This window comes from Equus przewalskii, chromosome 12 (assembly GCF_037783145.1).
Source record: "Equus przewalskii isolate Varuska chromosome 12, EquPr2, whole genome shotgun sequence".
Lineage (NCBI taxonomy): Eukaryota > Metazoa > Chordata > Mammalia > Perissodactyla > Equidae > Equus > Equus przewalskii.
Genome location: NC_091842.1, coordinates 6,176,859 through 6,203,804, shown reverse-complemented (window position 1 = coordinate 6,203,804; position 26,946 = coordinate 6,176,859). Strand labels below are relative to the sequence as shown.

Here is a 26,946-nt window from a genome sequence, read left to right as displayed (position 1 = left end):
CATCACACGGAAACGTCAAAACTGAGGAGCAGCAGCAAGGAAGGGGCCGGGGGGGATATGATGGCAGGGCACTGACGCAGGAAAAATCCAGAGCAACACGAACGGCCACATGCGAAGACCGTCTAGGGCAGTCAGAACAATGTGTCACGGGGTTCAGATGACACAGAGCTGCCCCGTCCAGCAGCTTTTGATGCTCCTGCCGGAAGCCTCCCACTGGGGAAAGGGAATTGTACTTCTGCGCCCACTCTCCCATCGTGTCCTAAATGCCTCTGGACGGAGTTTAATTTTTTTAAAACGCGGTGCTCAACCAAGGAGATGACTCAACTACACTGACACTGCACAGTCATCACTTCCGTGAGACATAACATGCCCTGAAGATGACACAGTTTCATTCAACAAACTTTTACCGACAGCAACGAACCTGCCAGGCCCTGGGCTCCTATGACTCACGCTTGCCGTACTCTCTCCCAGCAGCACTTCTGCAAACCGAGTCCACCAATAAAACCGCCTGTTCTTCAAATCTCTCCAGGAACTATTAGTCTGTTTTCTCACAGACTCAAGGGTCTCCACATCTGATACTTATTATTGTAATTGATTGATGAACTAACAACAATTTATAATTGAACTCAAATTTAGGAAAAGTGTTAGAGATAACCAAAAATAACTCTTGCTTCCCAAGAGCTATCTTTCATCTGCCAGAATGCCCAGCTTGTCCTAAGAGTAGCGACGTCTCCAGAGAGTCAGGGCTTTGGCAAAAGGAAGCGCGCAGCTGTGGGGACCGTAATCCGAGAGCGGCAGAGTGGGCAGGAGGCGGAGGGACATCTCACCTGCACCAGCGCCTCCTTCATGGCGGTCCAGTTGGACACCCGCCAAGCGCACTCCAGGACCAGGTACGGGTTTATGTGACCCTTGGACTGGCCGTATTCCGTCAAGGCTTCCCACTGGTTCAACTCCTTAGAGCACCTGGGAGAAGAGGGAGCCAAGAGCAAAGGTTCAGTTACCAGCAGATTCAGAGAGCGCCAGGCACAGGCCTTCGCGGTGTTTATTTCCACCCTACAGAGGGAAAAAACTTTTCCCCACACAGAGAGAAGGGAGGGCTTCTGTGGGGGGCTGAGTCTGGCTCCATCTTCCACCTGCCCTCTGGAAGAAACTGCTCCCCGGAGCACCAGGAATGCCCTCCCTCCGGCAAAGAGCGCAGAGCACAGAGCCACGGAGAGGCAGGATCATTTGCTGTTTCCCTAGCAGACACTTCTAATTACTTGAGACTTTTAAGTTCTTCTTAGATTTTTGTCTGTTCTTTTCTCTATGGGGCCATAAAGAAAGTAGTAAAGTCCCCTTTCAAAACGCTCGTTATGAGAAAACTTCAGAGCTTGCACTGGTTCCCGTAACTGATTCCTAAAGACACCAACCGCCGCGCAGCTCACCGGATCCAGTGGTCCTCCCAAAGCTGGTACTCCGGGAAAATAGCGGGGGACGCGTTACTCCGCTCGTGCTCCTTTTTGGCTTTATCCATGGCCTTTTCGTAGGATTCTTGTGCCTAAAAAAGTTAATAATGCTTTTAAGCCACTGTTTAACTAGAAACTTTACCACGGCCATCGCTGAATTATTTAGGGCCAGTTGGATCACAGACCTGGGAGTGCCTCATACTCTTCTCTATATCACTGAACACTCGAAATTCTCTATTCACAGACAAGAGAAGAGAGCGGGAGGAGAGCCCAGGGTGCGTAATTCCCCAGACAGAACGGAAGGAGAGACTGCCCAGACCTGCCTCCAAGAGCAGGGCCACAGCCTGTGCCTATGCTTCTGGGGTTTCTGTGGCTCAGTGTCCTACACAGGGCTGAGAAGCTCATCCTGTGACAGTGGCCCACACTACATTGGAAGGACAAGTCCGAGGATTAAAATTTAAACACTAAACGCCATCTACCTGCCATTTCCAACAGGACCAATGACTGCAGATAAAAAGCATCCACATTAGCAACTAACAGGAGAGGATTTAGGACTGGGCTTTAAAAATGTTCGTGTCATATATGTACATTTCTCTTAAATTGAGACACTAATCAAGGGGCCTTCACATGTAGGATAAATGCTTCAAATAAAACAGTACACTTCTTATTTAAACGTGAATTCTGACTTGAGGACATTACAGTGAAGAAACACTAGAAACGGCCTTTCATCAGCCAGTCATTCCGCAGCAGCTACCTGCTCGAAGAATCCATGCTGCTCGTAAGCAATAGCGGTCGCCGTCTCCGAGTACTTGCAACGCTTCTGCCACAAACCAGCCCACATGTCTTCCTCTTGTAACAGAGAGTAAAGCTCAGCAAGGGAATCCAGGATCTCCTGAAAACACAGATCATGGCTTCTGAGTGCTCAGGACAAAAGCTTTTTTTTTCACTAGAGCAACTTCACTGTGTTGTAACGTAAAATCACTTGCGAGAGGTTTACTGAAACCGGGAGGACGCTGGCAAAGACGACATAAGGAACGAAATGAGGTGTGGCTCACCTGCTGGGGTGGCGTTATGCTCTCCTGCTCGTAAAATTCCGTCGTTTGCTTCGGCTTGATCTGCAGACTCAGACCTTTCTCAAAAGCCTGGTGCTCCAGCATTAAGGTGGAGCGGAACCAGAGGTTGTGTGTCTTCCCCAAGTACTTCAGGACGCAGGGCCTGATGGGAATCGGAGGGACGCACTGGGACATGGCCTCCACGAAGCAGTTGAGCGCGCTGGGCTGGCAGTCCCGCTGCACCTGGTGGCTGCCACTGCACAGGAACGGGCTGATCTCACCGGCCAGAGCCTGCAACCAAAGAGAGCGAATTCAGGTCTTCGTTCACAAGCCAGCACAGCTTGCCTCACCCACACGGCATCTGGGAGTATTTTGGATAATTCGCTGTTAGATAACAGTCAGTAGTTTCCTCATCGTCTGAAACTCAAGATTATTTTCTTTCATAAATACTTCCCAGAAGCTAAAACTATACTTTCCAAAACAGGATAAAAATATACTCACATGCTGCTGTCTGTCAGACAGAATTTTCCACAATCTGGGAAAAAGCTGGACCCACGTCTTTTCTGCCAGCGTTGTGGAAATGTGACACAGCTGGACGAATGCGCTGAGCAGTGCTCCAGTCTACGGAAAGAAGAAAGATGAGCGTAGCTGGGCGCAGGCGGGTGCTAACGATCCTGCCCCACAGGTGCCTCAGACCGGTGCTCAGGAGGCACCACTGTCCCTTTCATCATCAGAGACTCCTCCACTTTCAAACTTTCCAAGATCCAAGCAGATGTCATGCCAGAGTGAAAACACAGATTCTGAGCGACAGAAACCCACGGCGTGCTTAGCAGCCAAGCACAGACGTGGGTAAGGGGCTCATCGGTGACACATTTACTTTTTTAACCTTTAAGGGCAATTCCTAACATTATTGAGTCCACCATGTCTGAGAAGTATGAACACAATGAAAGTGTAAACGAGAGGTACCCCAGGTGCCATCAAAGCAGAGGCCCCTGGAAACATGAAAGAGAAAACAGAAGCAGCATACATACATGAGGGAAGTTATCTGCCAACAGGTACAATTCTGAGGAACAAATCAAGAAGCATGAAAGTTCAGAGTCTCTGCAATTGACAGAGGACAAAGATGGAAAACCGACTGGACTGTAATGTACACCCTACGACTGGGACCAGAGCTGGAAACTGAGACCCAAGGGTGTGCCAAATATGCAGATACGTTTGATTTTGTCCACAGCTTTGTTGCTTTAGAAAACGTGAATTAGCTGCTAACATTTCTTATCAACAGCCAGGTTTCCAGCATGTGTGAAGCCCATCAGGCCCACGGGGCCCCATCTGGCATCACACAGCTGGTGTCAAGGGGCTTGGGTTGACGCTTGCAAGCTCATCACAGGGCCTGCTGCCCCCAACATGGAGACAGAGCATCAGGGACACACGAGTCATGATTATGCTTCCCTTTCTCCCATAGCAGACCCAAGAAAGGAAATCACCCTCATATTCATGTCTCTATCAAAACGCAAAAATCAGGGGCCGGCCCAGTGGGTGAGTGGCTAAGTTCATGTGCTCTGTTTCCGCAGAGCAGGGTTTGAGGGTTCAGATCTCAGGCACAGATAGCACTGCTCGTCAGGCCACGCTGTGGTGGGGTCCCACATAAAATAAAGGAAGATTGGCATAGATGTTAGCTTAGGGCCAATTTTCCTCACAAAAAGAAAAAAAAAAACAACCCAAAATCAAGGATACAAATATGTCAAGGAAAATGGGAGAAAACACTTAAGTGAAGAATATTCCTATTTGACACTCAGGCCTGGGTCATCTCATGTAGCTGCTCCCTTTACCCCAGTCACCGGGTCAAGTCAATTTAGCAGAAGCCAAGAGCACTGAAGGGCCACATGTGGTTACACACCAGCCAAACAAATTGCCCTTCTCTAGCTGAGAGTGGGGGACTCCAGAGGGTCCGGGCTCGTGCTCATTTACATACTATCACAAAGAGAGGTGAAGAAGCATGAGCACTGCGGTGGCCCAGCAACGCCAGGGAGAACAGAGAGGGGACACTGGCTTCAACAGATTTCCCACACAGAGTAAGACAGTCAATCCTGGGACAAGAGGCTCAGAGCAAAGAGAAAGAGCAGGTGAGCCTGGCGTGAAGGGCCCGCTCAGACACCTCTCAGTCCCTCTGGACTCGGAAACAAGTCATATAGAGGAGCTGCCTGGCCCCGACCACTGCACAGGGAGATGGGCTTCAGGAATGAAACGGTCAGGGCCCAAACTGTGAATGCAATGCTTTGTAACCCCACCAGGCTGTACGAAAAATATCAACATGAAAACTAACTTCCATAAACACGTGGGATAAAGTAACAGGAACTCCAACTCCCCAACACTCCTGGCTGCTTTCTCTCCACAGCAGCTACCTCTCTGCCTGGCGGAGCACATACTGATTTCACTTCTTTCTGGTTATCACTTACTTCCCCACTAGAATGGAGCCCTATGAGGACTGGCTACTCTTGTCTGTTTCCTTCAGTGATATTTCCAGTGCCCAGAACAGTGCCTGGTACATGGTGGGCACTCAATAAATATCCATTGAATGACTAAGTAAGATAAAATGTGAAAAGGGTGAATAAGGACAATGAGACCATAGCCTGAGTAATCTTCCTAAGAAGGGCAGGACTGGAAACGCAGGCCATGATGCCTCAGCTAGAGAGGGCCATGGGGATGCCCGTGGGAACATTCTCCATGTGTGGCCATGTTCACTCTACCCCAACCACAGACCAGAGGGCAGCAAAGGCCCCACAGGGGATGAGGAGGTGAGCAGCTGTGACCAAGTCAGCCAAGGACAAAATCTAAAGAGGCAGAACCAAACATGGACACTTCTGGCAATGTACTGCTAAGAGGTACCCTGATAGACCTAGCACAGCGAGCTGATCATCAGAGTTATGCCAAGGCAACCGATGGTTCAGTATCGACACGGTGACCGCTCATGGTGACCATCACCCAGAAAGGCCTTTGAGTTTCGGAATGTGGAGCCACGACCCCTTTCTGGCAGTGAGGGCGGGAGAGATGGGTCTGTGAACGAGAGCACGTCATCCACACACAGAAGGGTGCTCTGTTTCCTGTCCCATACACCAGAAGATCAAGCATCTTATGTTTACCCAACACCACAATTGTGTCACTCGGATATAAGTCCAAAGTTTGATTTAATGCACAAATTCAGGATAAGTCACCAGAAAAGATTAAATGTAAAGATTATTTGTGATCAGTAGTTTGTTTATAATTTTTTTCACCTAGCTCCTGATATGAACAGAATCATCACTGTTTCTTTGTAATACTCTTCAAAACTAACATGGTATATGGAGCCTTAACTAATTCTCTCAATCGTTACCAAACAATGATCATCCCTCTAACTAGCCTGAGGATTTCTGGAAGCCAAAGAGTTTCTACCTGGCTTGATCTCAAAACAGATGCCTCAGGAGGTTCCCTCACCAAAGCGGAACTGATGGACCACATGAGCCCATTCTCATTTTCTCCTTTCCTATTGTATTTGAAAGATAATCCAGCAATGTCTCCTCATATATTTATTTTTAATAAACAATTTCACCATTTCTTTCAAGGGATAATAGTGTAGAAAATAACTGTTTTTTCTTATTTCCTCCCACAAGACACTGTAGTTTCTTTCTCAGATCTTTATATAAAATGTGATCCACTTTAGAGTCTCACAGAACTGTAAAGGTTTCGATTGAGATGGGAAAGAAAAGAAGTGTAATCTGTAAAACAGAACCTTACACTGCTGTGGAAGAATCCTGGTTTGGGATTCAAAATATTCAGGGGAAAAAACAACCCCACTCTCCCTCCAAGCTCGCACACTGACCTTCACTTCCCGGAGAGTATCCAGAAATTTGTCGTGTCTGTTGGTTAACATGTGCAGCTGGTTTCCAATGTCCTTTTCAGAAAGTTCTTTGGTTTTGGGTGTGCTGGTCTGATCTCCAGGAGCCAGTTCAATATCTATTTCTACATCCTAAAACAACAACCACCAACACAAATAAGCAAAACCAAAAGGTCAAATAAAATCCAACAAACACAACTCCTATGTACTTCCGGTTATGTTTTCGGCAAGTAAAATTTTAGTTTCCTGAAAGTTTATAATTATTTAAATAACCTTGAATTCTAAAATAAATAAACAACAATATTAACTAGACAAGACCTATTAATTAATAGACCAGATCTCTCACTCTTTTTTTAAACGACAGTATGAAGATGTCATTGTTGGGGCCGGCCCCATGGCCGAGAGGTTAAGTTCGTGCACTCTGCTTTGGCGGCCCAGGTTTTCACGGGTTGGGATCCTGGGTGCAGACATGGCACCGCTCATCAAGCCATGCTGAGGCAGCATCTCACATGCCACAACTAGAAGGATCACAACTACAATATACCACTATGCACTGGGGGGCTTTGGGGAGAAAAAGGAAAAAAAAAATTCTTAAAATGTCATTGTTTTGTTTTCATGTTTAGTTTACGGAATGCAAAATAAAAAATTATCAACTTTAAACAGTAAAAATAATAAAGATTACTAGGGATTACAGCCTATCATTCCTCAAAACACAATATCGTTGCCTAGCTGCCTTGCCCATTCAGATCATCAGTCAGGGCAAAGAACCTTGTTGATACAAGGTTTTACACAACTCTTTCTCAAAGAAGAATAAATCTTATTTCTGTCTGAAGCTTCTGGGAAGTCACAGTCACTAATTCAATCATCAAACTAGCCTCTAAGTTAAGTTATCAACACTTGGTATGCGCCCTTTAAAACTCAGAAGAATCATTTTCAAGTTGGTAATTAATATCACTCAGGAGAGTTACAGAAAGAAGTTCAAATCATCAAATGATCCAGTATTTGGCAACAGTGATGAAAATTTTAAATTCTTATTCCTTAACATAACGAGTAGAAATCCTCCATGAGAGAAGGAACAGACTACCCCTTTTAGAGCAAAGAGGGTGCACCTCCTCCTTCAATACTGGCTAGTTGTCTTTTAAAACCCAACCCTCCAGAGAGACAGAGCTTCCGAAAGCTAACAACCTAAAGGAAGCACGGCTGAAAGACCTGCATCTGGAGCAGCGTCCGCCACTCCCTCGTGGAGGACCGGAGGCATCAGCACTAAGGCATCGGCCGGCCGGGCCTCCACAGCTGCCCTGCCAGAAGAAGGCGGGTCCGGGAGGTTCCCAGCAGGCCGCTGGGGAGCCAGCTACAGCGATGGTTCTAGTATGGTGTGGTCAGAGCAGTGTTTTCTAATTCAACATGGGCTGCTTCTCGCTTGGAAAGAAAAATCACCAAACAGTAAAATCTCCTGTACCAAGCGGCACTGTATCACAATAGCGTGACCCATCTCAAAACTACAGGCATCACAAGATGCTTATCAATTCTAACTTCAAAAAATCGAACTGAATGCAGGTAGCACATTGAGCTTTCATGCAGAGACTGGTTTCAATACACTGCTCTTGCCCTAAAAATATCTAAGGCTGCCATAGAATTCTTCGGCAGAATGGGGTACTACTGTGAACAGGAGGCAGCGTGCAATCTGGAGCGTTACCTCCTCTTTGGACTCGCTGTTCTCTCGCTCCCGCGGCTCCTGCTTGACATGCGTGACCATGGCGAAGGCTGCTCGGTCGTGGCTGTCGGCCAGATTGATGACGTTGGTGATGGATGGGAGCATAGCTCCTTGGCAGCTGGTACCAATGGGAGTGCTCTTCTCACACACCGCCAAAAGAAGCTAGAGAGTTCATGGAAGAGAAGACACACGTAAGACATACGCCTGGCATTTGAGGCGTGTGGACCCACAGTTAACACCTAGCCATCTCGACTGGTCCGCACGTGCTGATGACTGCTGGACACTCCTCTCGAGCTGAGACGAAGTGTCTGAACCTCCCTCCCAGACGCCCCTCACCTGCCAAGTACCCCTGACTCCAGGTCTAAGTGTAAGCTCAGCATCTTTCTCCCCTACCAGATGGGCTTCCCCGTCTGTTCTCACAGAGGCACCTCCCAGACAAAGGAGACAGACACCTTTGCTTCATCCATCTGTCTTCCTTCTCCCTCGTCTCCCACACCACATCACCCAGCCCTGCCAGTCTTACCTCCTGAATACCTAGGCAGCTGTCACCTCCCGCCTGGACAGAACCTCCTAACTCATCTCCAGGCTTACTCTTCTCAAATCATGTCCTTCCACACAGCTGAGCCCAGTCTCCCCTCCCCCCACCCTCCAATGGCTTCCCACAGCCCTCGGGGAGGGCACGCTCCTCAGCGGGGCTCACATGCTCTTCCCTGATGTAACACCCCCCCCACCCCCGCCACCCCGCGCAGAACACTTCTGTGACCATTCCCCACACCCCAGCATGCTTCGCCACAGGCCTTTGCTCAGGCTGCCCGCCTCCAAGCAAGCTACTCTTGCATTCTTTCGGCATCTATTTACTGAGCACCACTCAGGGCTGTGTGAGGCCTTGGAGATTCACTTGACAACTTCACGGAGATAGTATCCTCTGCCCTCGTGGAGCTGAGGTGTCAGAGGGAAGGACAAGACCAACTTCAACACTTAGCTTGCGTGGCAAGAGTGTGGCAAGTTCAAGAACACGAAAGGCCAGTGTGGCTGGAGACTAACGAGTGAGGGAGAGAGGGACAGTACGGGGCTGGAGAGGAGGCAAGGGTCTGGTGACTCGGGGGCCAGCAAGACAGTATTCTGGAGGCTGGACTTCGTGCCGAGTACGATGACAAGGAGCGACATGATCTGCCTTATTCTTTAAGAGCAATTTTTCAACAATAAAGAAAACTGTAGTGGATGGGAGGGCAGGTGGGTGCACACCAAGGAAACCGTTCCTGTCATCCTCATGGGCTATGCTGGTGGCCACAAGAGGGACGCAGAAGAGGGAAGGGAGGGAGGTGAAGGACCCTGAACTAGTGACACCTGGTGAGGGAGCAGATACACAAGACACAGGAGGGCAGGAATGGAGGATTCCGGGCTTGTGCCCTTCAGCCTGCCCCCTCCTCCATCGATTCCCGTGTAGCTGTCCCAGTCAACATCCTTTCACCTCTCTATCTGCAGTACCTGTCCCAGGGCCTGCCACCTAATACCGACCAACAGGTCTCTTGAATGAATGACGAATAAATCCGGGAACTCTGTCCATTGTGCTGCCATTAGCCAAGTTCCAAATCCATGTTGTGTACAGCACTGAGAAAACCACCTTCACACAAATGGAAATATGCCAACAAGCTCTAACTGAACTACAGTGCCACAACTCCCTTCTTTATCCCCCAAAGAGATTTTCACAACCGTCTATCTCAGTTGTCTCATTAGACAAAGCAACTGGTCACCTAGTTTCATTCATTCTGTGTAAGCTGACCAGAGTTCCTTGCACAGCATTGGTGACCTGCTATGGGAACCTAAGTTGCCTGGTGCACTAAGTCGGTGATTAAGCCAAGAGTGAGGGCTAGCCAATTTGAACAACAAACAAGAAGTCTTACTACGGTCCTGTTAGAAACGTCACAGAACATCTGACGTACCATCCATGGAAACAGTCCGACCTTTATCACTGGCACTAACTCCTCAGTAAGGGATCAGAGCCCGGCACGGTCTGGCTGGCCCGGCCTGGCTGTTCTATCTTCCCACTTTAAGAATGACGACCACTGACAATTATAGTACATTAAATTTTCTATGGCATGTAGACAGAATTTACCATTTTTATATTTGAAGAAAAATGAATCTTTACCTACAAACTAAGGAATATTAACAACTTTCTGATTAAAGGGCTTCAAAGCCACCCAAAAAAAGCTTTAGATGAAAACAGCTTTGCATGATTTTTCTTCCTACTAGAGATCAAGAGCAATTTAATGGTAGAGATCGCTAATCCATCTTAGAGCGTGTGAACACCTCCTGGCTTCAGTGCCCCGCCCACAGATGGTGAGCCGAGCCCGGCCTACCTCAATGCACTGCTTGATCCAAAAGTGGTTCCCCATGGCTTCCCAATTCTGGGAGCAGGTCACGTACAGCAGGCGCTCGTAGACCCGACGTTTCATAGAGTTGTCAAAAACCTCAAAAAACTTTGCCCTGATGAGTGGCTGAGCACAACGCAGCCCAGAGAGAAAGGCAGGCTCGAGTTTCGCAGTCAGCTCACTGCCAGACAGCGTCTCATCTCTGGAAGTGAAGGAGTAACACTGAGACAGGACAGCTACACCACATGGCCGGACAGCGGACGCCGCAGGCCGCCAAGCAGAAAATACATGGATACCAACTTTCTGAAACGCCACCATGAAAGCCAAGAGTATCTTACAAATCTCTGTAGGCTGATGCAGCATTTGAGCAAAAGGCTCATTAATGACGTCAAAATATGTTACGTGATTTAGTATTTAAATGAATATTTAAATTTCAGGTATAACTAAAAGATTAAAAAGACATGTTACTTGGGTCAGTCAGAAAACACCTTATGGGATCAATATATGCAATATTTGATTGATGCAATTACCTGTAGACATAGTTAACAAGGTCTAAAAACTGGGCATTTAGTTCAAGGTCTTCCGGAAAACGCTTTTCTATGTAGGTCATCATTTTCACAAGCAAAATGGACTTCTCCCGGAGTGTAGGTGTCTGTACAAATTTTTTTTTTAAAAGAAAAGGTCAATCACTTCTATTTGACAAGACACATTCAAAGGTATTTCAGCAATCTGCTCTATTATTTTTTCAGCTCCTACAATTTTGTCAAGTGAAGTAAGACAAGGTCATTTCTAAACAGAACAGTCAAAGTCGGCTCCGGCTGTCTTCGGAGCTTACCGTCGAGACAGAGGCCGATGGTGTTTCCTAGTGGATGCAGCTCACTTTGAAGTAAAAGCAACTCAATTATGAAACAAATCAGAAGTTTGCAAGCAGCTTACTGAGTTAGATAACAGTCCCTCATCATGAGTAGTACTGCTATTATTAGGCTCACCTTCACCACCTTAAAAGATTAACAAGTAACGTTCATTCAACATTTTCACAAAAGTAAAACCGCGTTAAGATAAACGACCAGTTATCTCAAGTTTCTACTTAAAATCTGTTAAGCACAGTGAGAAAAATCCATCTTAATGGACTTGCAGGAAAGATGCTGTGAATACGAATACGGGAGAGAAAAATGTTTTGCTTGAGACTCTTAAGATGGAAGAGCTGAGAAAGTGACATCTGAACTTTCCTTCCCTGCAAAGGAAGGTCACCCGCTAGAGCACTCTCCTCCCAGCTCACCTGATTGGCTGCCATCTAGAGCACTCTCCTCCCAGCTCACCTGATTGGCTGCCATCTAGAGCACTCTCCTCCCAGCTCACCTGATTGGCTGCCATCTAGAGCACCTCTCCTCCCAGCTCACCTGATTGGCTGCCATCGGGGAGTTGTTCTTAACCCATTCTTCCACAATCTTCACCACGGCCCGGAGGATTTTGGCATCCGGCGATTTCTCAATGAGGGAGGTCAGGATGGCCTGGATAAAGCTCTTCCTCATCTCCATGCTCATCACAGCCAGGCGCGTTTTCACCAGCTCCAGGCTCAGCATCACCAGCTCGCTTGTTCCCGCTGTGGGAGAAAGAGCAGGCACCCAGCCGTCTCTAGAAAGGCACGTCAGCAGGCAACCCCTTCCCGTCGTGCGGCATGTTGGACTCTGCCCATTTCCCCCGCAAATATTTTCCCCAGCGACGAGGGCTCTGGGATTCAGTGCCTCATCGCCTTCTCACTACCCCACCTTGCAGGGGCGGCCCTCTAAGAGCCTCCCACGAGGGAGGAGCTGACGGGACCAGGGCCGGCAGCCCAGGGTACGGCCCAGCCCCGAAGTCACGCTTACGGCACTTGTGTTCAAGACGTATCTAGCAGCACTGCCAACCACAGCTCCTTGCCCCAAACCAAGAGACCACAGATTCCCGGAGCCCACTGCTTAGGTCTAGAACGTCTGACTTAATTCTTTTTCAGAAGTAACAGCTCTGATTCAGCAATCCGTTTTACAGCAAAATCATTACATAACTCTCATTCAGTGGTGAATATTCCACATAAATGTCCAACCATTTAAAAACTTCTTCATTCTTGAATTCACAAATTTTAAAAGTTCATTTTAAAAATGAGTCTCATCTTGGTTTTTTAAACGAAATGCTCAGAACCTCTTTGATACGAGCAAATGATAAATTTCATAAAAATAGGCACTCTTGCCTGCTTTAGAATTCAAGCACATAGCTGGCACCATTTAGGTGTTAAAGTTTGAGGAAAAAACATGGGGCGGGGCTGGGAGCACTAAGTTTCTCACCTGCAGTTGCTTCCGCGCCGCCCGACGCTGCCTGTGGATTTAAATGCTCTCGGACCATCTTCTGCAGGGAGCGCATAAACACCGAGATCAGCCTGTCTATGTAGCTCGGGTTGTTGCTGCAGGCCGACTTGAGGATCATAAGGGTCCCTAAAAGGTAGACGTTGACAGGTTTTTTCAGACAAGTTAAAAACAACTGAGCAGTTTTAATAGATGCAAAAATTCTAAACAAAATTTTGGCAACCAGAATTCAGCAATTCATCAAAAGAATCATACATCAGGATCAGGTGGGATTCATACCAGGGACAACAGGGATGGTTCAACATCCGCAAATCAATCAACGTGATAGACCACATCAACAAACTGAGGAATAAAAGCCACATGATCATCTCAATAGATGCAGAGAAGGCATTTGACAAGATCCAACAGCCATTTATGATAAAAACTCTGAACAAAATGGGCATAGAAGGAAACTACCTCAACATAATAAAGGCCATATACGACAAACCCATAGCCAACATCATACTCAATGGGCAAAAACTGAACCCCATCCCCCTGAAAACAGGAACGAGACAAGGATGCCCTCTATCACCACTCTTATTTAACATAGTACTGGAGGTCCTGGCCAGAGCAATCAGGCAAGAAAAAGGAATAAAAGGAATCCAAATAGGGAGGGAAGAAGTGAAACTCTCGCTGTTTGCAGACGACATGATCTTATATATAGAAAACCCCAAAGAATCCATTGGAAAACTGTTAGAAGTAATCAACAACTACAGCAAAGTTGCGGGGTATAAAATCAATTTGCATAAATCAGTAGCATTTCTATACTCCAGTAATGAACCAACAGAAAAAGAACTCAAGAATACAATACCATTCACAATCGCAACAAAAAGAACAAAATACCTTGGGGTAAATTTAACTAAGGAAGTGAAGGACCTATATAATGAAAATTACAAGGCCTTTCTGAGAGAAGTGGATGACGACATAAGGAGATGGAAAGACATTCCATGTACATGGATTGGAAGAGTAAACATAGTTAAAATGTCCATTCTACCTAAAGCAATCTACAGATTCAACGCCATCCCAATCAGAATCCCAATGACATTCTTTACAGAATTAGAACAAAGAATCCTAAAATTCATATGGGGCAACAAAAGACCCCGAATTGCTAAAGCAATCCTGAGAAAAAAGAACAAAACGGGAGGCATCACAATCCCTGACTTCAAAACATACTACAAAGCTACAGTAATCAAAACAGCATGGTACTGGTACAAAAACAGGTGCACAGATCAATGGAACAGAATTGAAAGCCCAGAAATAAAACCACACATCTATGGACAGCTTATCTTTGACAAAGGAGCTGAGGGCATAGAATGGAGAAAAGAAAGTCTTTTCAACAAATGGTGCTGGGAAAACTGGAAAGCCGCATGTAAAAGAATGAAAATTGACCATTCTTTTTCACCATTCACCAAAATAAACTCAAAATGGATTAAAGACCTAAAGGTGAGACCTGAAACCATAAGGCTTCTGGAAGAAAACGTAGGCAGTACACTCTTTGACATCGGTATTAAAAGGATCTTTTTGGACACCATGCCTTCTCAGAGAAGGGAAACAATAGAAAGAATAAACAAATGGGACTTCATCAGATTAAAGAGCTTCTTCAAGGCAAATGAAAACAGGATTGAAACAAAAAAACAACCCACTAACTGGGAAAAAATATTTGCAAGTCATATATCTGACAAAGGCTTAATATCCTTAATATATAAAGAACTCTCACAACTCAACCACAAAACATCAAACAACCCAATCAAAAAATGGGCTGGAGACATGAACAGACATTTCTCCAAAGAAGATATACTGATGGCCAATAGGCACATGAAAAGATGCTCATCATCGCTGATCATCAGGGAAATGCAAATCAAAACTACACTAAGATATCACCCTACACCCGTTAGAATGACAAAAATATCTAAAACTAATAGCAACAAATGTTGGAGAGGTTGCGGAGAAAAAGGAACCCTCATACACTGCTGGTGGGAATGCAAACTGGTACAGCCACTATGGAAAACAGTATGGAGATTCCTCAAAAAATTAAAAATAGAACTACCATACGATCCAGCCATCCCACTACTGGGTATTTATCCAAAGAGCCTGAAGTCAGCAATCCCAAAAGTCCTGTGCACCCCAATGTTTATTGCAGCACTGTTTACAATAGCCAAGACGTGGAAGCAACCTAAGTGCCCAGCAACAGACGAATGGATAAAGACAATGTGGTACATATATACAATGGAATACTACTCAGCTGCAAAACAGAACAAAATCATTCCATTTGCAATAACATGGATGGACCTTGAGAGAATTATGTTAAGTGAAATAAGCCAGCTAGAGAAAGATAATCTGTGTATGACTCCACTCATATGAGGAATTTAAAATTATGGACCAAGAACAGTTTAGTGGATACCAGGGGAAAGGTGGGGTGGGGGTGGGCACAAAGGGTGAAGTGGTGCACCTACAACATGACTGACAAACATTAATGTACAATTGAAATTTCACAAGATTGTAACCTATCATTAACTCAATTTAAAAAAAAAAAAAAACTGAGCAGTTTTAAAAAGTGTGCTATTTAAAATGTTTAAAAATGTGCCGTTTCTCACAAAAGTAGAGATTAATCCCAAATGTCAACGTTACAAGCTTTCATATGGCATATACTACATTGTGAAGCACTCTATTTTCACTCCTAATTCTTAATTCACGATCGGCATCATCAGGCATGAGAAGTGATTCTGGGGCTTCAGTGGAAACATTCTTCCCTTCAGTTCCGGATTTTATCGTTAGGTGATGGCAAACCACCCTAAGTGAAGTTTTTGGTCCCACGATATGTTTGGTGGGGAAAAAAGGGAAGAAAGTCCTTTCTGTTTTTATCTAGATTATTTAGACATGACAAATATTTTAGAAGTTAATTTGCACCTAATTCTGAAAAAGTGCAAAAGATCAATAAAAATCAGCAAAACTAACATCAGAATATGAACACTGAATCTATGAAAAAACAATTTTATGTTTCATAACTGGCATTTTTATAACTATCTTGATGCTACACATCAAATTTTAAATTTGTACTCGTGGCTTACATCATAGAACAATAAAAGGGGATTTATGTGCCATTTACGGTTGTTATCAACCTAGATTTGGAAAATTCCAGGCGTGCTCTGTGGAAAGGCTGATTCTCAGGAGAGCAGTCAACGTATGGACAATGTGATTCCACAAGTAACTACTGACACTTGGTGATAATGACGACGAATATGGGGAACGTGCTCTGGCTGTTCCCGAGGAGACGTCAGTAATGGAGGCCTGGCTCTGGCATGGGGAGGACCGTGTGGCCACCTCTCCAGGCCACTCGCCCGGAGGCTGCCCCCGGTCTGCTGTCACCCCTACAAAGGAGGGAAGCAACGGTGGCCAGCTCTTCTCAAAGAGACGCCTCCGGAGAATTAACAAGACAAGAATTCAAACTACGCTGTGATGGAAGCGAGGTTGTAAAGCAGGATCTACCGTATGATCGCACTTAAAAAAAAGTCACACAAGTATTCCTCGCTATTCAAATCTATCCGGTTCCAGAATAGAGACAGCAAGCTTGGCTAATGAGGGACCATTTTAACCAAATTTATCTGGCTCCTGACTTTCAGATAGTGAGTAGCAAGAGCTAGGAGAGCACAAAATTCATTAAAAGATAATGTAATCAGTGTGCAAATTCAGACACAAGTGTTTGTACAGCAAGAGCTATCTGTATATGTGTGTGTAGAAAAAAGACAGACTCACCAAAATGTTAAGAGTGATTGTTACTAAATAGAGAGGCTTACAGGTAACTTTTATTTAGCTTTCCTTCATTTGTATTTTCAAAGTTGCATATAATGAATATGTAATAAAGGAGAAAAATTTTCAGAGCTGCCAACTGCAAGTCTAATCCCACTTAGAGATGTGAGTTTCACAACAAGCGGAGTAAGTAGCTTCACATTTGACTTCCCGGCACCTGGAGGCCAAAGCCATCCAGCTGCCCTGGTCACCTGAGAAACTGGCCCCTTCCACGTGGCGCAGCCAGAGCCTCACCAAGCAGACGGGCACTAGCTCTTGCCTTGTGAGCGGCTTACGACAGGTGAACACACTGTGAAAGGCACTAATTCTACATATTTGTACACTGCGTCGGCAGCATCTCTGTATTTAGTGTGAAACTGGGTCAGCAGGACCCACACAACACGGAGCAATTCCTCTCACAGCCAAATCCTGCATCTGAGGCTGAGGCGGGAGGAAGAGAGGAAGCACTGATAGTGGGCGGGGTGGGGGTCGTTCACCTCAAGGACCACAGGGGACTGTGGCCTTGTGTGCACCAGGCCACACACAGACACCCTCAACAACTCATCAGCTCAAAGCTCCTCCCAACGTCTTGAGCCTTTCCCCAAAGCCAAGCTCATCAGGCAAGCACAGACAGATGGATGCTGAACTGGACCGCTGCCGGGAGAATCAAGACAGACGCACGCTCACCGAAGAGCTGGGAGGGATTGGCGTTGGTGGCCTTCTCGTAGTTGGTGAGTCCTTCATAGATGACCTTCCCGACGGCCGCGTACAGGCACTCCAGCTCTTCGTACTTGGAGGCCACACTGGAAGTGCCTGAAAAGGGAGTGAGAACCTGAGCTCCGTGGTCTGGCTCTCAGGCCTGTCCAGGCACCGGGACGCTCAGTACCCTCACACCAGGACTGAGCCTTAGTGGCTGGGCTCTGCGGTGACCGGCTCAGGCACGTCTCTCACAGGATGAGGTGCTCATCTCCAGGCCATTCCTATTTTATGGAGCTAACTGACAACCTTTTCTCTCACCACACCTTACCTGAGCACACTCTAAATACACTTGTTTACAATGTGCCAAAATTTGATCTTGTCAACTGTTCAACATTTGACAAAATACTTTGACCTAACTTCCCTTTAAATACGCCAAGGGAACAGCAACGTTTAGCTGATGAAGAAGTGCATTTCCAAAGCAGACAAAAACATAACGCGATGGCTACTGCCATTAAGTTCTTATGTCAAATTTTTTTTTTAAAGAAAGGCTGAAAGTACAAAGGAAAGTGGGATGACAAAACGCTCAACATAGTGACTGGAGGATGAGCACACTCAGACAACAAGCTTTGTGCCCACCCATCCCCTCGGAAAGCAAGGCACCGGTGGAGAAGGTCACATACTCGGCTCTGTGGGGAAAATGCTCATCAGCCGTGAGAGGAGGCTGTGGACCGCTCGCAAGACTTTGGTGTTCCCACACGTCATACAGGCCGCGACTCCACGCTGCAGGGGTTTGAAGCTACTGAGGATGGCGGGAGACTGGAGAACAGTCAGCAGGAAACTCAGCACCTCCAGTCCCGTGCAAATATTTCCGTAGTTAACTTGATTAGGCTGCTCCTGGAAAAGAGAACACGGGCCACACCAGATGAAATAAAGACTCCAGTGCACTGAATTACAGAAACGTAAATCTGGCAAAATTTAAAACAATGTGCCATTAGGTATTTGGAAACGAGGTAAAAAACTACTGAAGAATGAACATATAATACATCTAAAAACATGTGACCACCATGTTTTATTAATACAGGATTTCATAACGATTCTTTTAATAAATTTGCTTTAAATATTTAGTCTTTTTAAAAGCTCATGAAAATTATTAATATTCAATACTAAAATTGTGAAAATCACTAAAATCTGGTCTAAAAAGGCAATTACTGCAATGAATTTTGCTAGTCTTCTTTCATCTTTTTGGTTAAAATACAAATACCGTTCTGAAAGAAAGTATCTTTGAAATTGTGTATCATGAAATCAATCTAATAGATGATACCAGCATTAAAAAAAGAAAAAACTGAATGAAATAGAAAACAGAGTGCATGGTTTGTAGTAAAGCTAAGTAGTGCTTCATGAAACTTTTGTTTCTGTGGCTTAGACACACAGGTGCCTGGTATATGCGCCATGCATATGCACTGGGTTCTGAGGCAAAATCTCTCACTTACTATGGATTATGGGAAAAAGGTGAAGCTCCCTGTGAGCACGGCACATTGCTTTAAGAAAATGTCAGCCTGATAAGTGACAGAGGCTGTCCACTTATAGCCAAGCTTGATTCAACTGTGCCTGCACTTGACCAGCAAGTAATTTGACCTTTCAAAGCGAAAAAGAGAAAGGAAACCCGCAGAAAATTGAGACATTAGGCACCAAACTAGACCCCAAGCATGTGCAGCAGATTTAGGGAGCCCAATCCCACTGTTTTCATAGCACAGGTAAGCTTTGGAACCTTTCAAAAAACTTAAGCAACAATGTTAGTTTTTGCAATGCAAAATAAATGCTTACAATAGGTTTCCAACCTCCAGAAACTTATAGGATCATCAGAAAATCATAGTATCATTTTTTTTTTTTATTTTGAGGAGTATTAGCCCTGAGCTAACTACTGCCAATCCTCCTCTTTTTGCTGAGGAAGCCTGGCCCTGAGCTAACATCCGTGCCCATCTTCCTCTACTTTATATGTGGGACGCCTGCCACAGCATGGCTTGCCAAGTGGTGCCATGTCCACACCCGGGATGGGGACCGGCGAACCCCGGGCCACCAAAGCAGAACGTGCGCACTTAACCGCTGCGCCACCGGGCCGGCCCCAGTATCGTGGTTTTTACAGAAACAAAACAAAAAACCCCAGGAAATAATCAGCATTTGGGGCTATTTGATACCTGACTATACGGTGCTCAATAACAAGTTACATGTTCATCTGTTTTAAAAATTCAAGTTTATTTTAAAGGATGTTGCGTAAGTCAATTAAAAAGGTTTACACTAAGCTAGCCAATAAGTCAGTTTAAGAAATGAGACTTTGAAAAGCAAGAGAACTATGTTTTCAAAACACCTAACTGTAGTTGGGGCTGGGAGTAGAGCTGAAGTTTCAAACCCATTTCCAAGAGTGACACTCCCTCCTCCTTACCAGTTGCCTGAAGATGAAGTGAGGGGCCATGACTGGCTAAGAGAAGGGACAATGGGGTTCGGCGGCCCAGCCCCGGGCCCAGGAGAGAGCGGCAGACCCGCACACTCACCACGCTCATCAGCAGCTTGTCGAACCACTGCAGTTTGAGCTCGGACTTGGACCACATGTCCGGTCGCAAGGCGGTCTTCAGGAGAGTGACACAGCGACGAGACAGCACCTCCCCAGGAGACCCCGCCGTGTTGGTATTGTCGTTAACCTGGAAATTCACGTTCAAGCCCACATTTCGCTGTGTACGTGTTTACAGTCATTCTTGCGACACTGCTGCTCGCCTGTGCCCCACGCCCTCGTATCCCAGCTCTCCCTGTCGCGGCCACCTCCTCTCCCACCTGACTCGACTCAGCGTCTCTGGGTCACTGGAGCCCCCGCCCTTGCAGTGGGTCAGTCTGCACTCATTTGTGTGATTTGTGTGGCACTCCTAGCCAGGAGACTCCCCGAGAGCAGGGCCTGAGGTCCTGCCCACTGGACCCCCAGGCTGTGCCTGGCACACTGCGGCACACAAGAAAGTACTGCATGAACAGTTCAGATTCTTTTAAGTACTTGGAAATCCTCAATAGTATTGCAAAATACACTATTTTGTTCAGTAATTATAAAAGCTTAAGATTCCCAAATTAAAAAAGATACTTATGAAAATTTCATTTACAACGTTTTTTGAAATATAAAAATGAAAATTTTCAGAAATGGATTCCCAAGAACTCCAATGAGAATACATTTTGATTTGAATGGTAAGTAAACACAAGTTATAAAGCATTTAAATCACTAAATGTTGTATATAATTTATGTAGGTTGCATCACCCCAGAACCTTTATGAGAGAGGTAATTTGGAAGTTAAATAATTTACCCAAGATAACAGAACTACCATGTTTTGCCAAAGCCAAGATGCTTCTAATCATAAGATACATGGTTAATTTATAACTGCTAAAAGAAAAAATGTTTTTAAAAAGTCATATCAATTATAAGACACAGGCAGATTTCAGAAATACTAGCATTTCAGGAAATCAATGGAATTTGGTACAAAAGTGACTAAACTAGTTCTCAGACCTTGTCTTTTTTTTTTTCCTCCTGAGGAAGACTAGCCCTCGGCTAACATTTGCTGCCAATTCTCCTCTTTTTGCTGAGGAAGACTGGCCCTGAGCTAACACCCGTGCCCGTCTTCCTCTATTTTATACGTTGGACGCCTGCCACATATAAGTGATGTGTAGGTCCATGCCAGGGATCTGAACCAGCAAACTCCAGGCCACCAAAGTGGAGCATGAGAACTTAACTATTGTGCCACCGGGCGGGCCAGTCTATGTCTTTTTTTTTTTTTTTTTTAAAGATTTTATTTTTTCCTTTTTCTCCCCAAAGCCCCCCGGTACATAGTTGTGTATTCTCCGTTGTGGGTTCCTCTAGTTGTGGCATGTGGGACGCTGCCTCAGCGTGGTCTGACGAGCAGTGCCATGTCCGCGCCCAGGATTTGAACCGACGAAACACTGGGCCGCCTGCAGCGGAGCGCGCTAACTTAACCACTCGGCCACGGGGCCAGCCCCTAGTCTATGTCTTTTTTGACTAAACTGTCACAGATAATCTTCTGGAGTCTACTAAGTAGTACTCGTTCTGAAGAATCCCTAACGTTAAGACACTCAGGATGCCGCACCTGACAGGCCACTCGGATGAGGAAGTTCACAACGGTGTCTGTGTGCTGCTTATCGATGGGCTTGGACAGGAGGGAGTCTGCTCCAGGCAGCGACTGGCTCCTCCCGAACACCTAGAACAGGCAGGAGGAGCAGCTCAAGAGCGCATTCCCCACAGGGCGCTGACCGTGCAGCCAGCTAACAGTACCAGTCCTCTCAGGGGCTGACACGACTCTGGGCGCCAGGGACACCAGAGGCAGGGGCGGCCTCCGCAGACAAGGAGTAAACAAAGTAACGGGTCATGTGCTCAAGATGGAAAGGGGGTGTGCTCCAGGAAGTTAAAGGGTGACATCAAAGTAGCTCGTCAGCCTGAGAGGCAGCCACCACGAGGAGAGAGGAGAGAGAGAAGGCTGCTCCAGGTGAGGACAAGTGCCAGTGGACACGTCCTGAGTGAGCAGAGAAGCTGGGGCACATCTGAAGCAGAGGAAAGGCCTGTGTGGCTGCAGCATCGTGCACAAGGCACAGGGACAGGAGGCCACCCACAGGGCCAGGTCACGCAGGCCTGAGAGGCCATGGTCAAGGGGAGGGCTTGGTGAGGTCAAAGACCTCATGGTTTTCAAAGTTTTGATTTTGAAATGATAACATTCACAAGAAGTTACAAAAACAGTACAGAAGTCCATGTACCCTTCACCCAGCTTCCCCAACTTACATTTTGAAAAGAAAGTTTTTTGGTACTCTGCTTTGTGAAAAATGTATCAAAGACGGATAAAAGCGGAAGGAGTGAAGAACTGGGAGGCAGTGTCAGGAATCCGGGCGAGGCGGTGGGGCTTGGACCACGATGGTGAGGGCGGCGATGAGAGAGGCAGGTGGTATTGGTGGCTGGGTGACAGGGCTTGCTCTCCACAAGAAGTGTGGAGAGGAGTAAAGGGATAAATTGCAGAGGGCTCCAGGGTTCTAAGGTGAGCACAGGGTGGACCAGGAGCCGCATATTCTCGAGGAATGGCGAGGGGTCGGGGGAGAGTTCAACTTAGGCATACAGAGTGACAGGGCCGCCACCTCCGCAAGGGGTGAGGAGAGTGAGCACCCCAGGGCTCTCTTGGCGGCCGCCCTCCAAACAAAACAGGACACACTGTCTTCGTAAAAACTGAACACAACATGGGAGCATGTTCTCAATTAATTTTTTTACCTCAAAGAGTTTCTCTTGATGCCTTTCTGCATGGCATTAACAATTACCATGGGAACTCTGTGGCTTTAAGTGGGCGCACAGGAAAGGGTGTCTGCTAACTTGGGAAGCACCTCTAGCGAGGAACATGTTTCTATCTGTGGAGCGCAGCCTCTCCCGGTTGTTCCTCTGGCACGGTGCTGGGCACTGAACCCACATTCAAAGTTTGACTAAATGAACGAACTTCCACGAGGAAGCGCAGAACCCGTGAAAGCAAGCCCGCCGGCGCGTGCACACGGCCTTACCGCGCTGATGGCTCCCGTGGCCGTCCGAAAGCGCTTCACCTCCTGCGCGGAGTCCACCGACAGGCCTCTTTTAATGGATGTGACAGAGGTGACTCCCTCTCCACTGGAATTTGGGTCCATATCTGAATCCGGCTTAAAAAACACGCACACACATTTGATTTGACTGATTTCTAGGGAGGAGTATAGGGAACACAACCAGGGACAACACGAGAGGGTCAACACCCCTACCTGCTGGTCCTTGATCCTCTGCAACTCCCACTTGATGACGACTTCAGACAGGTCCACGGCCAGCCTCCTTTGCTCAATGGTGACGCTGGGTGTGAAGCCCAACCTCTGCATGGCGCTGACCATGTGCTGCACCAAGTGATGGCGCACCGGGTAGTACACCTGCGGGGGGGCCAGTGTCACATGGGGATGCTGCACCGTGATTCCGGGACACACACACACATATGCACATGAACACGCACACACACAAATATACCCATACATACACGCACACACACACACACCCCCTACCCAACTTACCCCCTACCCACCTTGGCCCCAACACACACACGACCCAAATTCCTGCTCAAGAATTCTGAATTGTAACTGAAGCAAGGAAATTCTCACTGTCCTATGTAAGTGTATGTGTGTTTATCACCCACCCCACCCCGGTTAAGTATATTTTGGCCTTTTAGTACCATGTTTAAAAAAATATTGAAACTGAATTCTCCTTAGTCAGGTCTAGTCACATGGATCAAACTTTAGACTTGATGTCATAAAAATTTAGCCATACCAAGAAGAAAATTCCCAATTCTGAAAGAGCTGTCTGTAAAAGAATTAGCTTTCAACTCAATCCTTTCTCCTCTACCCAAAACTACGAGAAATATTTACATATGAATAAATCCAACAAAGTGGGTGATTTGGCTAGAGGAGGTGCCAGTGACATGAACAAATTTTCAAGACACGTTATCAAAATCGAAAGTTAACAATGATGAGCTCCCAAAGTAACAACTCACCTGCATTCACTGTCCGCTGAGCAGTTACAAGAAAAACGCAGTCTTAGACAGAAACAAGCACACACCTGAGACACAGTCTCTAAACTACAGCAACTCCCATGCTGATAAAGTCACACACACACACACACACACACGTGCACACACACATACATGTAGTAATCAATGGACCAGAAATACCTTTACTAGAAGATGAATGACCACCTTATTGCAGAAAATGAAAGAGGCACAAGTTCAAAGCAGATGCCTGAAAACGCATTACACCCCCATCTACAGCATTTCCACAAACCTTAAAATGCTGCACTATCAAGTGCAAAATATGAACCAGCTGAGGGACCGTGTGTCCCTCCTCCACGATGATCTTCCTTGTCCAGTGGGTCAGCATCTGGTGCCCATCCTCCATTCTGGCAGGTACTGCCGGAGTCAAAATGGCCATCGCTTGTCTCACAATTGCTCGAGCTTCCATTGCATGGGCCTTGAGAAGACTGTGAAAAACCTAAAACGGGAAAGAGATTCTTAAATAAGAATGAAGGCTTTAAAAAACAAGATAAAAATCACTTAGAACCAAGGCAGAGTATTTTTGCAGAACAATTTTTTAAAAACTCCTAAGGCGCTCTTATTAGGAAGCAGTTAGCTGCTTTCTCTTTCATTAAGTTTTGATCAATGAACACGTTCATTCTAATATTGCTGAGCACCTACTCTGTGCCATGCTAGGCTAGGGTGGAGTACACAAAGATGAGTAAGACGTAGCTCCTTCAGGGCAGGGATCGCGTGTCTAGTACAAGTAGTGGGAAATGAGTTGAGGTACAGGCAGCATGGAGAATGTAGTGAACAGGACCACTGTCAGAGGCAGTCTTGCAAGAGGTCAAGTGAGAGCCGAAGGCCTGATGTAATTAATTAAGGTCATGGGAACACAAAGACCACCCAATTGCTACTGAGCATGGTGGGGACAGGAAGGGTGTTGGAAACAACAGGACTTGCCCACGCCTGGACGCTGGGGAGAACAAGAGGGCATCACAGGCAGCCCCCCAGCTATCTGGCTGGGACAACTGGGGGAGAGCGAGGCCAATCAGAGACTTTATTTCTATCTCAAGCACCTGTGGGAGGTGCTATCTGAGAGGCCACTGGCTTTATCTGGGTCTGGGGTTTGGCACCACAGAAGTTCACAAGAGGGAGTGATCAGAGAAAAATAATGAGGAGTGACTCACAAAATAGAACAGAAGCGATCACTTATCAGCAATCACTTAACAGGACAGAAAGGCTGAGCAATTAAGTGTATCATTACCTGTAATTCTTGCACGGAGACAGTAAACTAAATCACCAAGGGCCACAGAACGCGTACATGGAAGAAATGAAACTCAAACCCCGGGATGCCTGACATCAAAGCCTAACCCACTGAGAGACACAAGGAAGACATGCTTGAGCTCGTCAACGCAGCAGAGGGCTGACAGGACGAAGGTTCAAAAGTACCTACTCCCTTTAGCTAAGGAGTGGGCTGGGCCCTTGACCAAAACATTGTCAACGGAACAGCTGACTGGAAGGCAGAACGCAATGCGTAAAGGAGCGTGAGTGGACAAAGGAGGCATTTTGTTGTTTCAAAAGCAAGGCTGCAGAGGAACGAGAGAGCAAGGCAGTGACCAGAGAGGAAGGAGAGAAGGAGTAATCACGAGAGGCCTCACTGCGTTTATAGGATGGCACAGACACGCATTTTTAAAAGGTACTGGGAAAAGACAACAGGAAAGGGGAAGTTGTGATCGTACGAGGGAGCAATGTGTACATGTTAGAAATATATGTGAACGTCACGTGGACAGGAGGGAGCCTCGCAAAGTACCTGAAGGACAATTTTCTTGTGTATTGCAAACTTGGCAATGATGTGTGCCAGAAGCAAGTGTCCGCTATATTTGCAAGCGGGATCCACACAGGCCTTGGAGAGCAGGCAGGGCCATGCAAAAGTCATGAGGCGGCGCAGCTTGCTGTTGCGGTTCTTGTTGTTGTCGTGGATGTGGTGGGGAGCGTGCTCCACCAGCAGCGTGGCATACTGCAGAAGGTAAATCCTCAGGGAGTCCAGCATGTCCGCCTGCTTCTCCGGGTCAAGGACCTGCCGAGAAAGAGAAGCAGAAAGGAACTCAGTTCTGGTTTTGAATTGTGTTACCTACTACGGGTCATATGGCAAGTTTAAACTTTTATCAAAAAATACACACACACACAAACCCTATATATACCTGAAGTCTTACAATGACACAGTCGACGTCACATCGATTTTCCTTCCTACATATGGATTTAGAAACTCACTGAATTTATTTCAATGCTGAAAAAAAGGTCAGACTTAGAAGGCAGAATGCAGTGGGTGAAGGGGCTTGCGGTGGAAAAGGAAGTCGTCCTCTTTGACACAAGATGATTCAGGACTGAGCTTCTTAACTTCCACGTAGTTGAGATTTTTCTTTCCTGGTCCGCTATCATTATCTAGGCCTTATTTTTCAGTTTTATGATCAGAAAATGTTACCCTGGGAAAAAAATCTCTGTTTTTAAAAACTTGTCATAGTTTTCTACGTTACCAAGTATCTTATAGATTTTTGTATGTTTGGTGGCTGTAGGAAAAAAAAGTACATTCTTTAAGGAACAGCCTACTGTCTCTATTGAACCAAATCTATCCACTGTACCACTCAGTTCAACCAAGTAGCCTAACTATTTCCATCTACGGGAAGGTCTCAAAGACTGAAGTCCTCCAACACAACTGCGCTTTCATCAGGGTCCCTTTCGCCCCCTACGTCTTATCTCTGCATCTGCTGATTCCCAGGGGGCCCTCCCAGCGTCTCCAGCCCGCCCAGGGCCATTTCTGCTCATCCAATGCTTCAAGTCCAGCTCCTCATCTGTGCTGCCCCAGCAGCCTCCAATCCAGAAGACACAGCCTGGAGGGCAGCACTGGGGAAGGGGCCACGTGCGGGCCACCACCTCCCATAGTCGCCCAGAATAAGGTAAAGGGCAGTATGCAGATGGAAAATAATCCCTTGGGCTCAGCTCTCATTCCCTCCAGAGGGTGGGGTGGGGTCAAAA

At 46.4% G+C, this 26,946-nt stretch overlaps 1 protein-coding gene across 22 annotated transcripts in view; it reads right to left on the bottom strand.

Annotated features, from left to right (window-relative positions):
• TRRAP (transformation/transcription domain associated protein) overlaps window positions 1-26,946 on the bottom strand; it is a 117,345-nt gene that overhangs the window by 30,706 nt on the left and 59,693 nt on the right. For all 22 annotated transcript variants that reach the window (XM_070567449.1, XM_070567458.1, XM_070567455.1 and 19 more), the window contains 19 exons: window positions 25,724-25,990; window positions 24,182-24,388; window positions 23,123-23,281; window positions 22,895-23,026; window positions 21,451-21,561; window positions 19,867-20,013; window positions 17,998-18,211; window positions 17,306-17,431; window positions 12,776-12,922; window positions 11,855-12,057; window positions 10,985-11,106; window positions 10,443-10,656; window positions 8,065-8,244; window positions 6,354-6,500; window positions 2,999-3,118; window positions 2,501-2,788; window positions 2,200-2,337; window positions 1,425-1,537; window positions 828-963 (listed from right to left, as the gene is read on the bottom strand). In XM_070567449.1, the coding sequence (XP_070423550.1) occupies window positions 828-963; window positions 1,425-1,537; window positions 2,200-2,337; window positions 2,501-2,788; window positions 2,999-3,118; window positions 6,354-6,500; window positions 8,065-8,244; window positions 10,443-10,656; window positions 10,985-11,106; window positions 11,855-12,057; window positions 12,776-12,922; window positions 17,306-17,431; window positions 17,998-18,211; window positions 19,867-20,013; window positions 21,451-21,561; window positions 22,895-23,026; window positions 23,123-23,281; window positions 24,182-24,388; window positions 25,724-25,990 (3,171 nt within the window). The remainder of the gene's footprint in view (window positions 1-827; window positions 964-1,424; window positions 1,538-2,199; window positions 2,338-2,500; window positions 2,789-2,998; window positions 3,119-6,353; window positions 6,501-8,064; window positions 8,245-10,442; window positions 10,657-10,984; window positions 11,107-11,854; window positions 12,058-12,775; window positions 12,923-17,305; window positions 17,432-17,997; window positions 18,212-19,866; window positions 20,014-21,450; window positions 21,562-22,894; window positions 23,027-23,122; window positions 23,282-24,181; window positions 24,389-25,723; window positions 25,991-26,946) is intronic.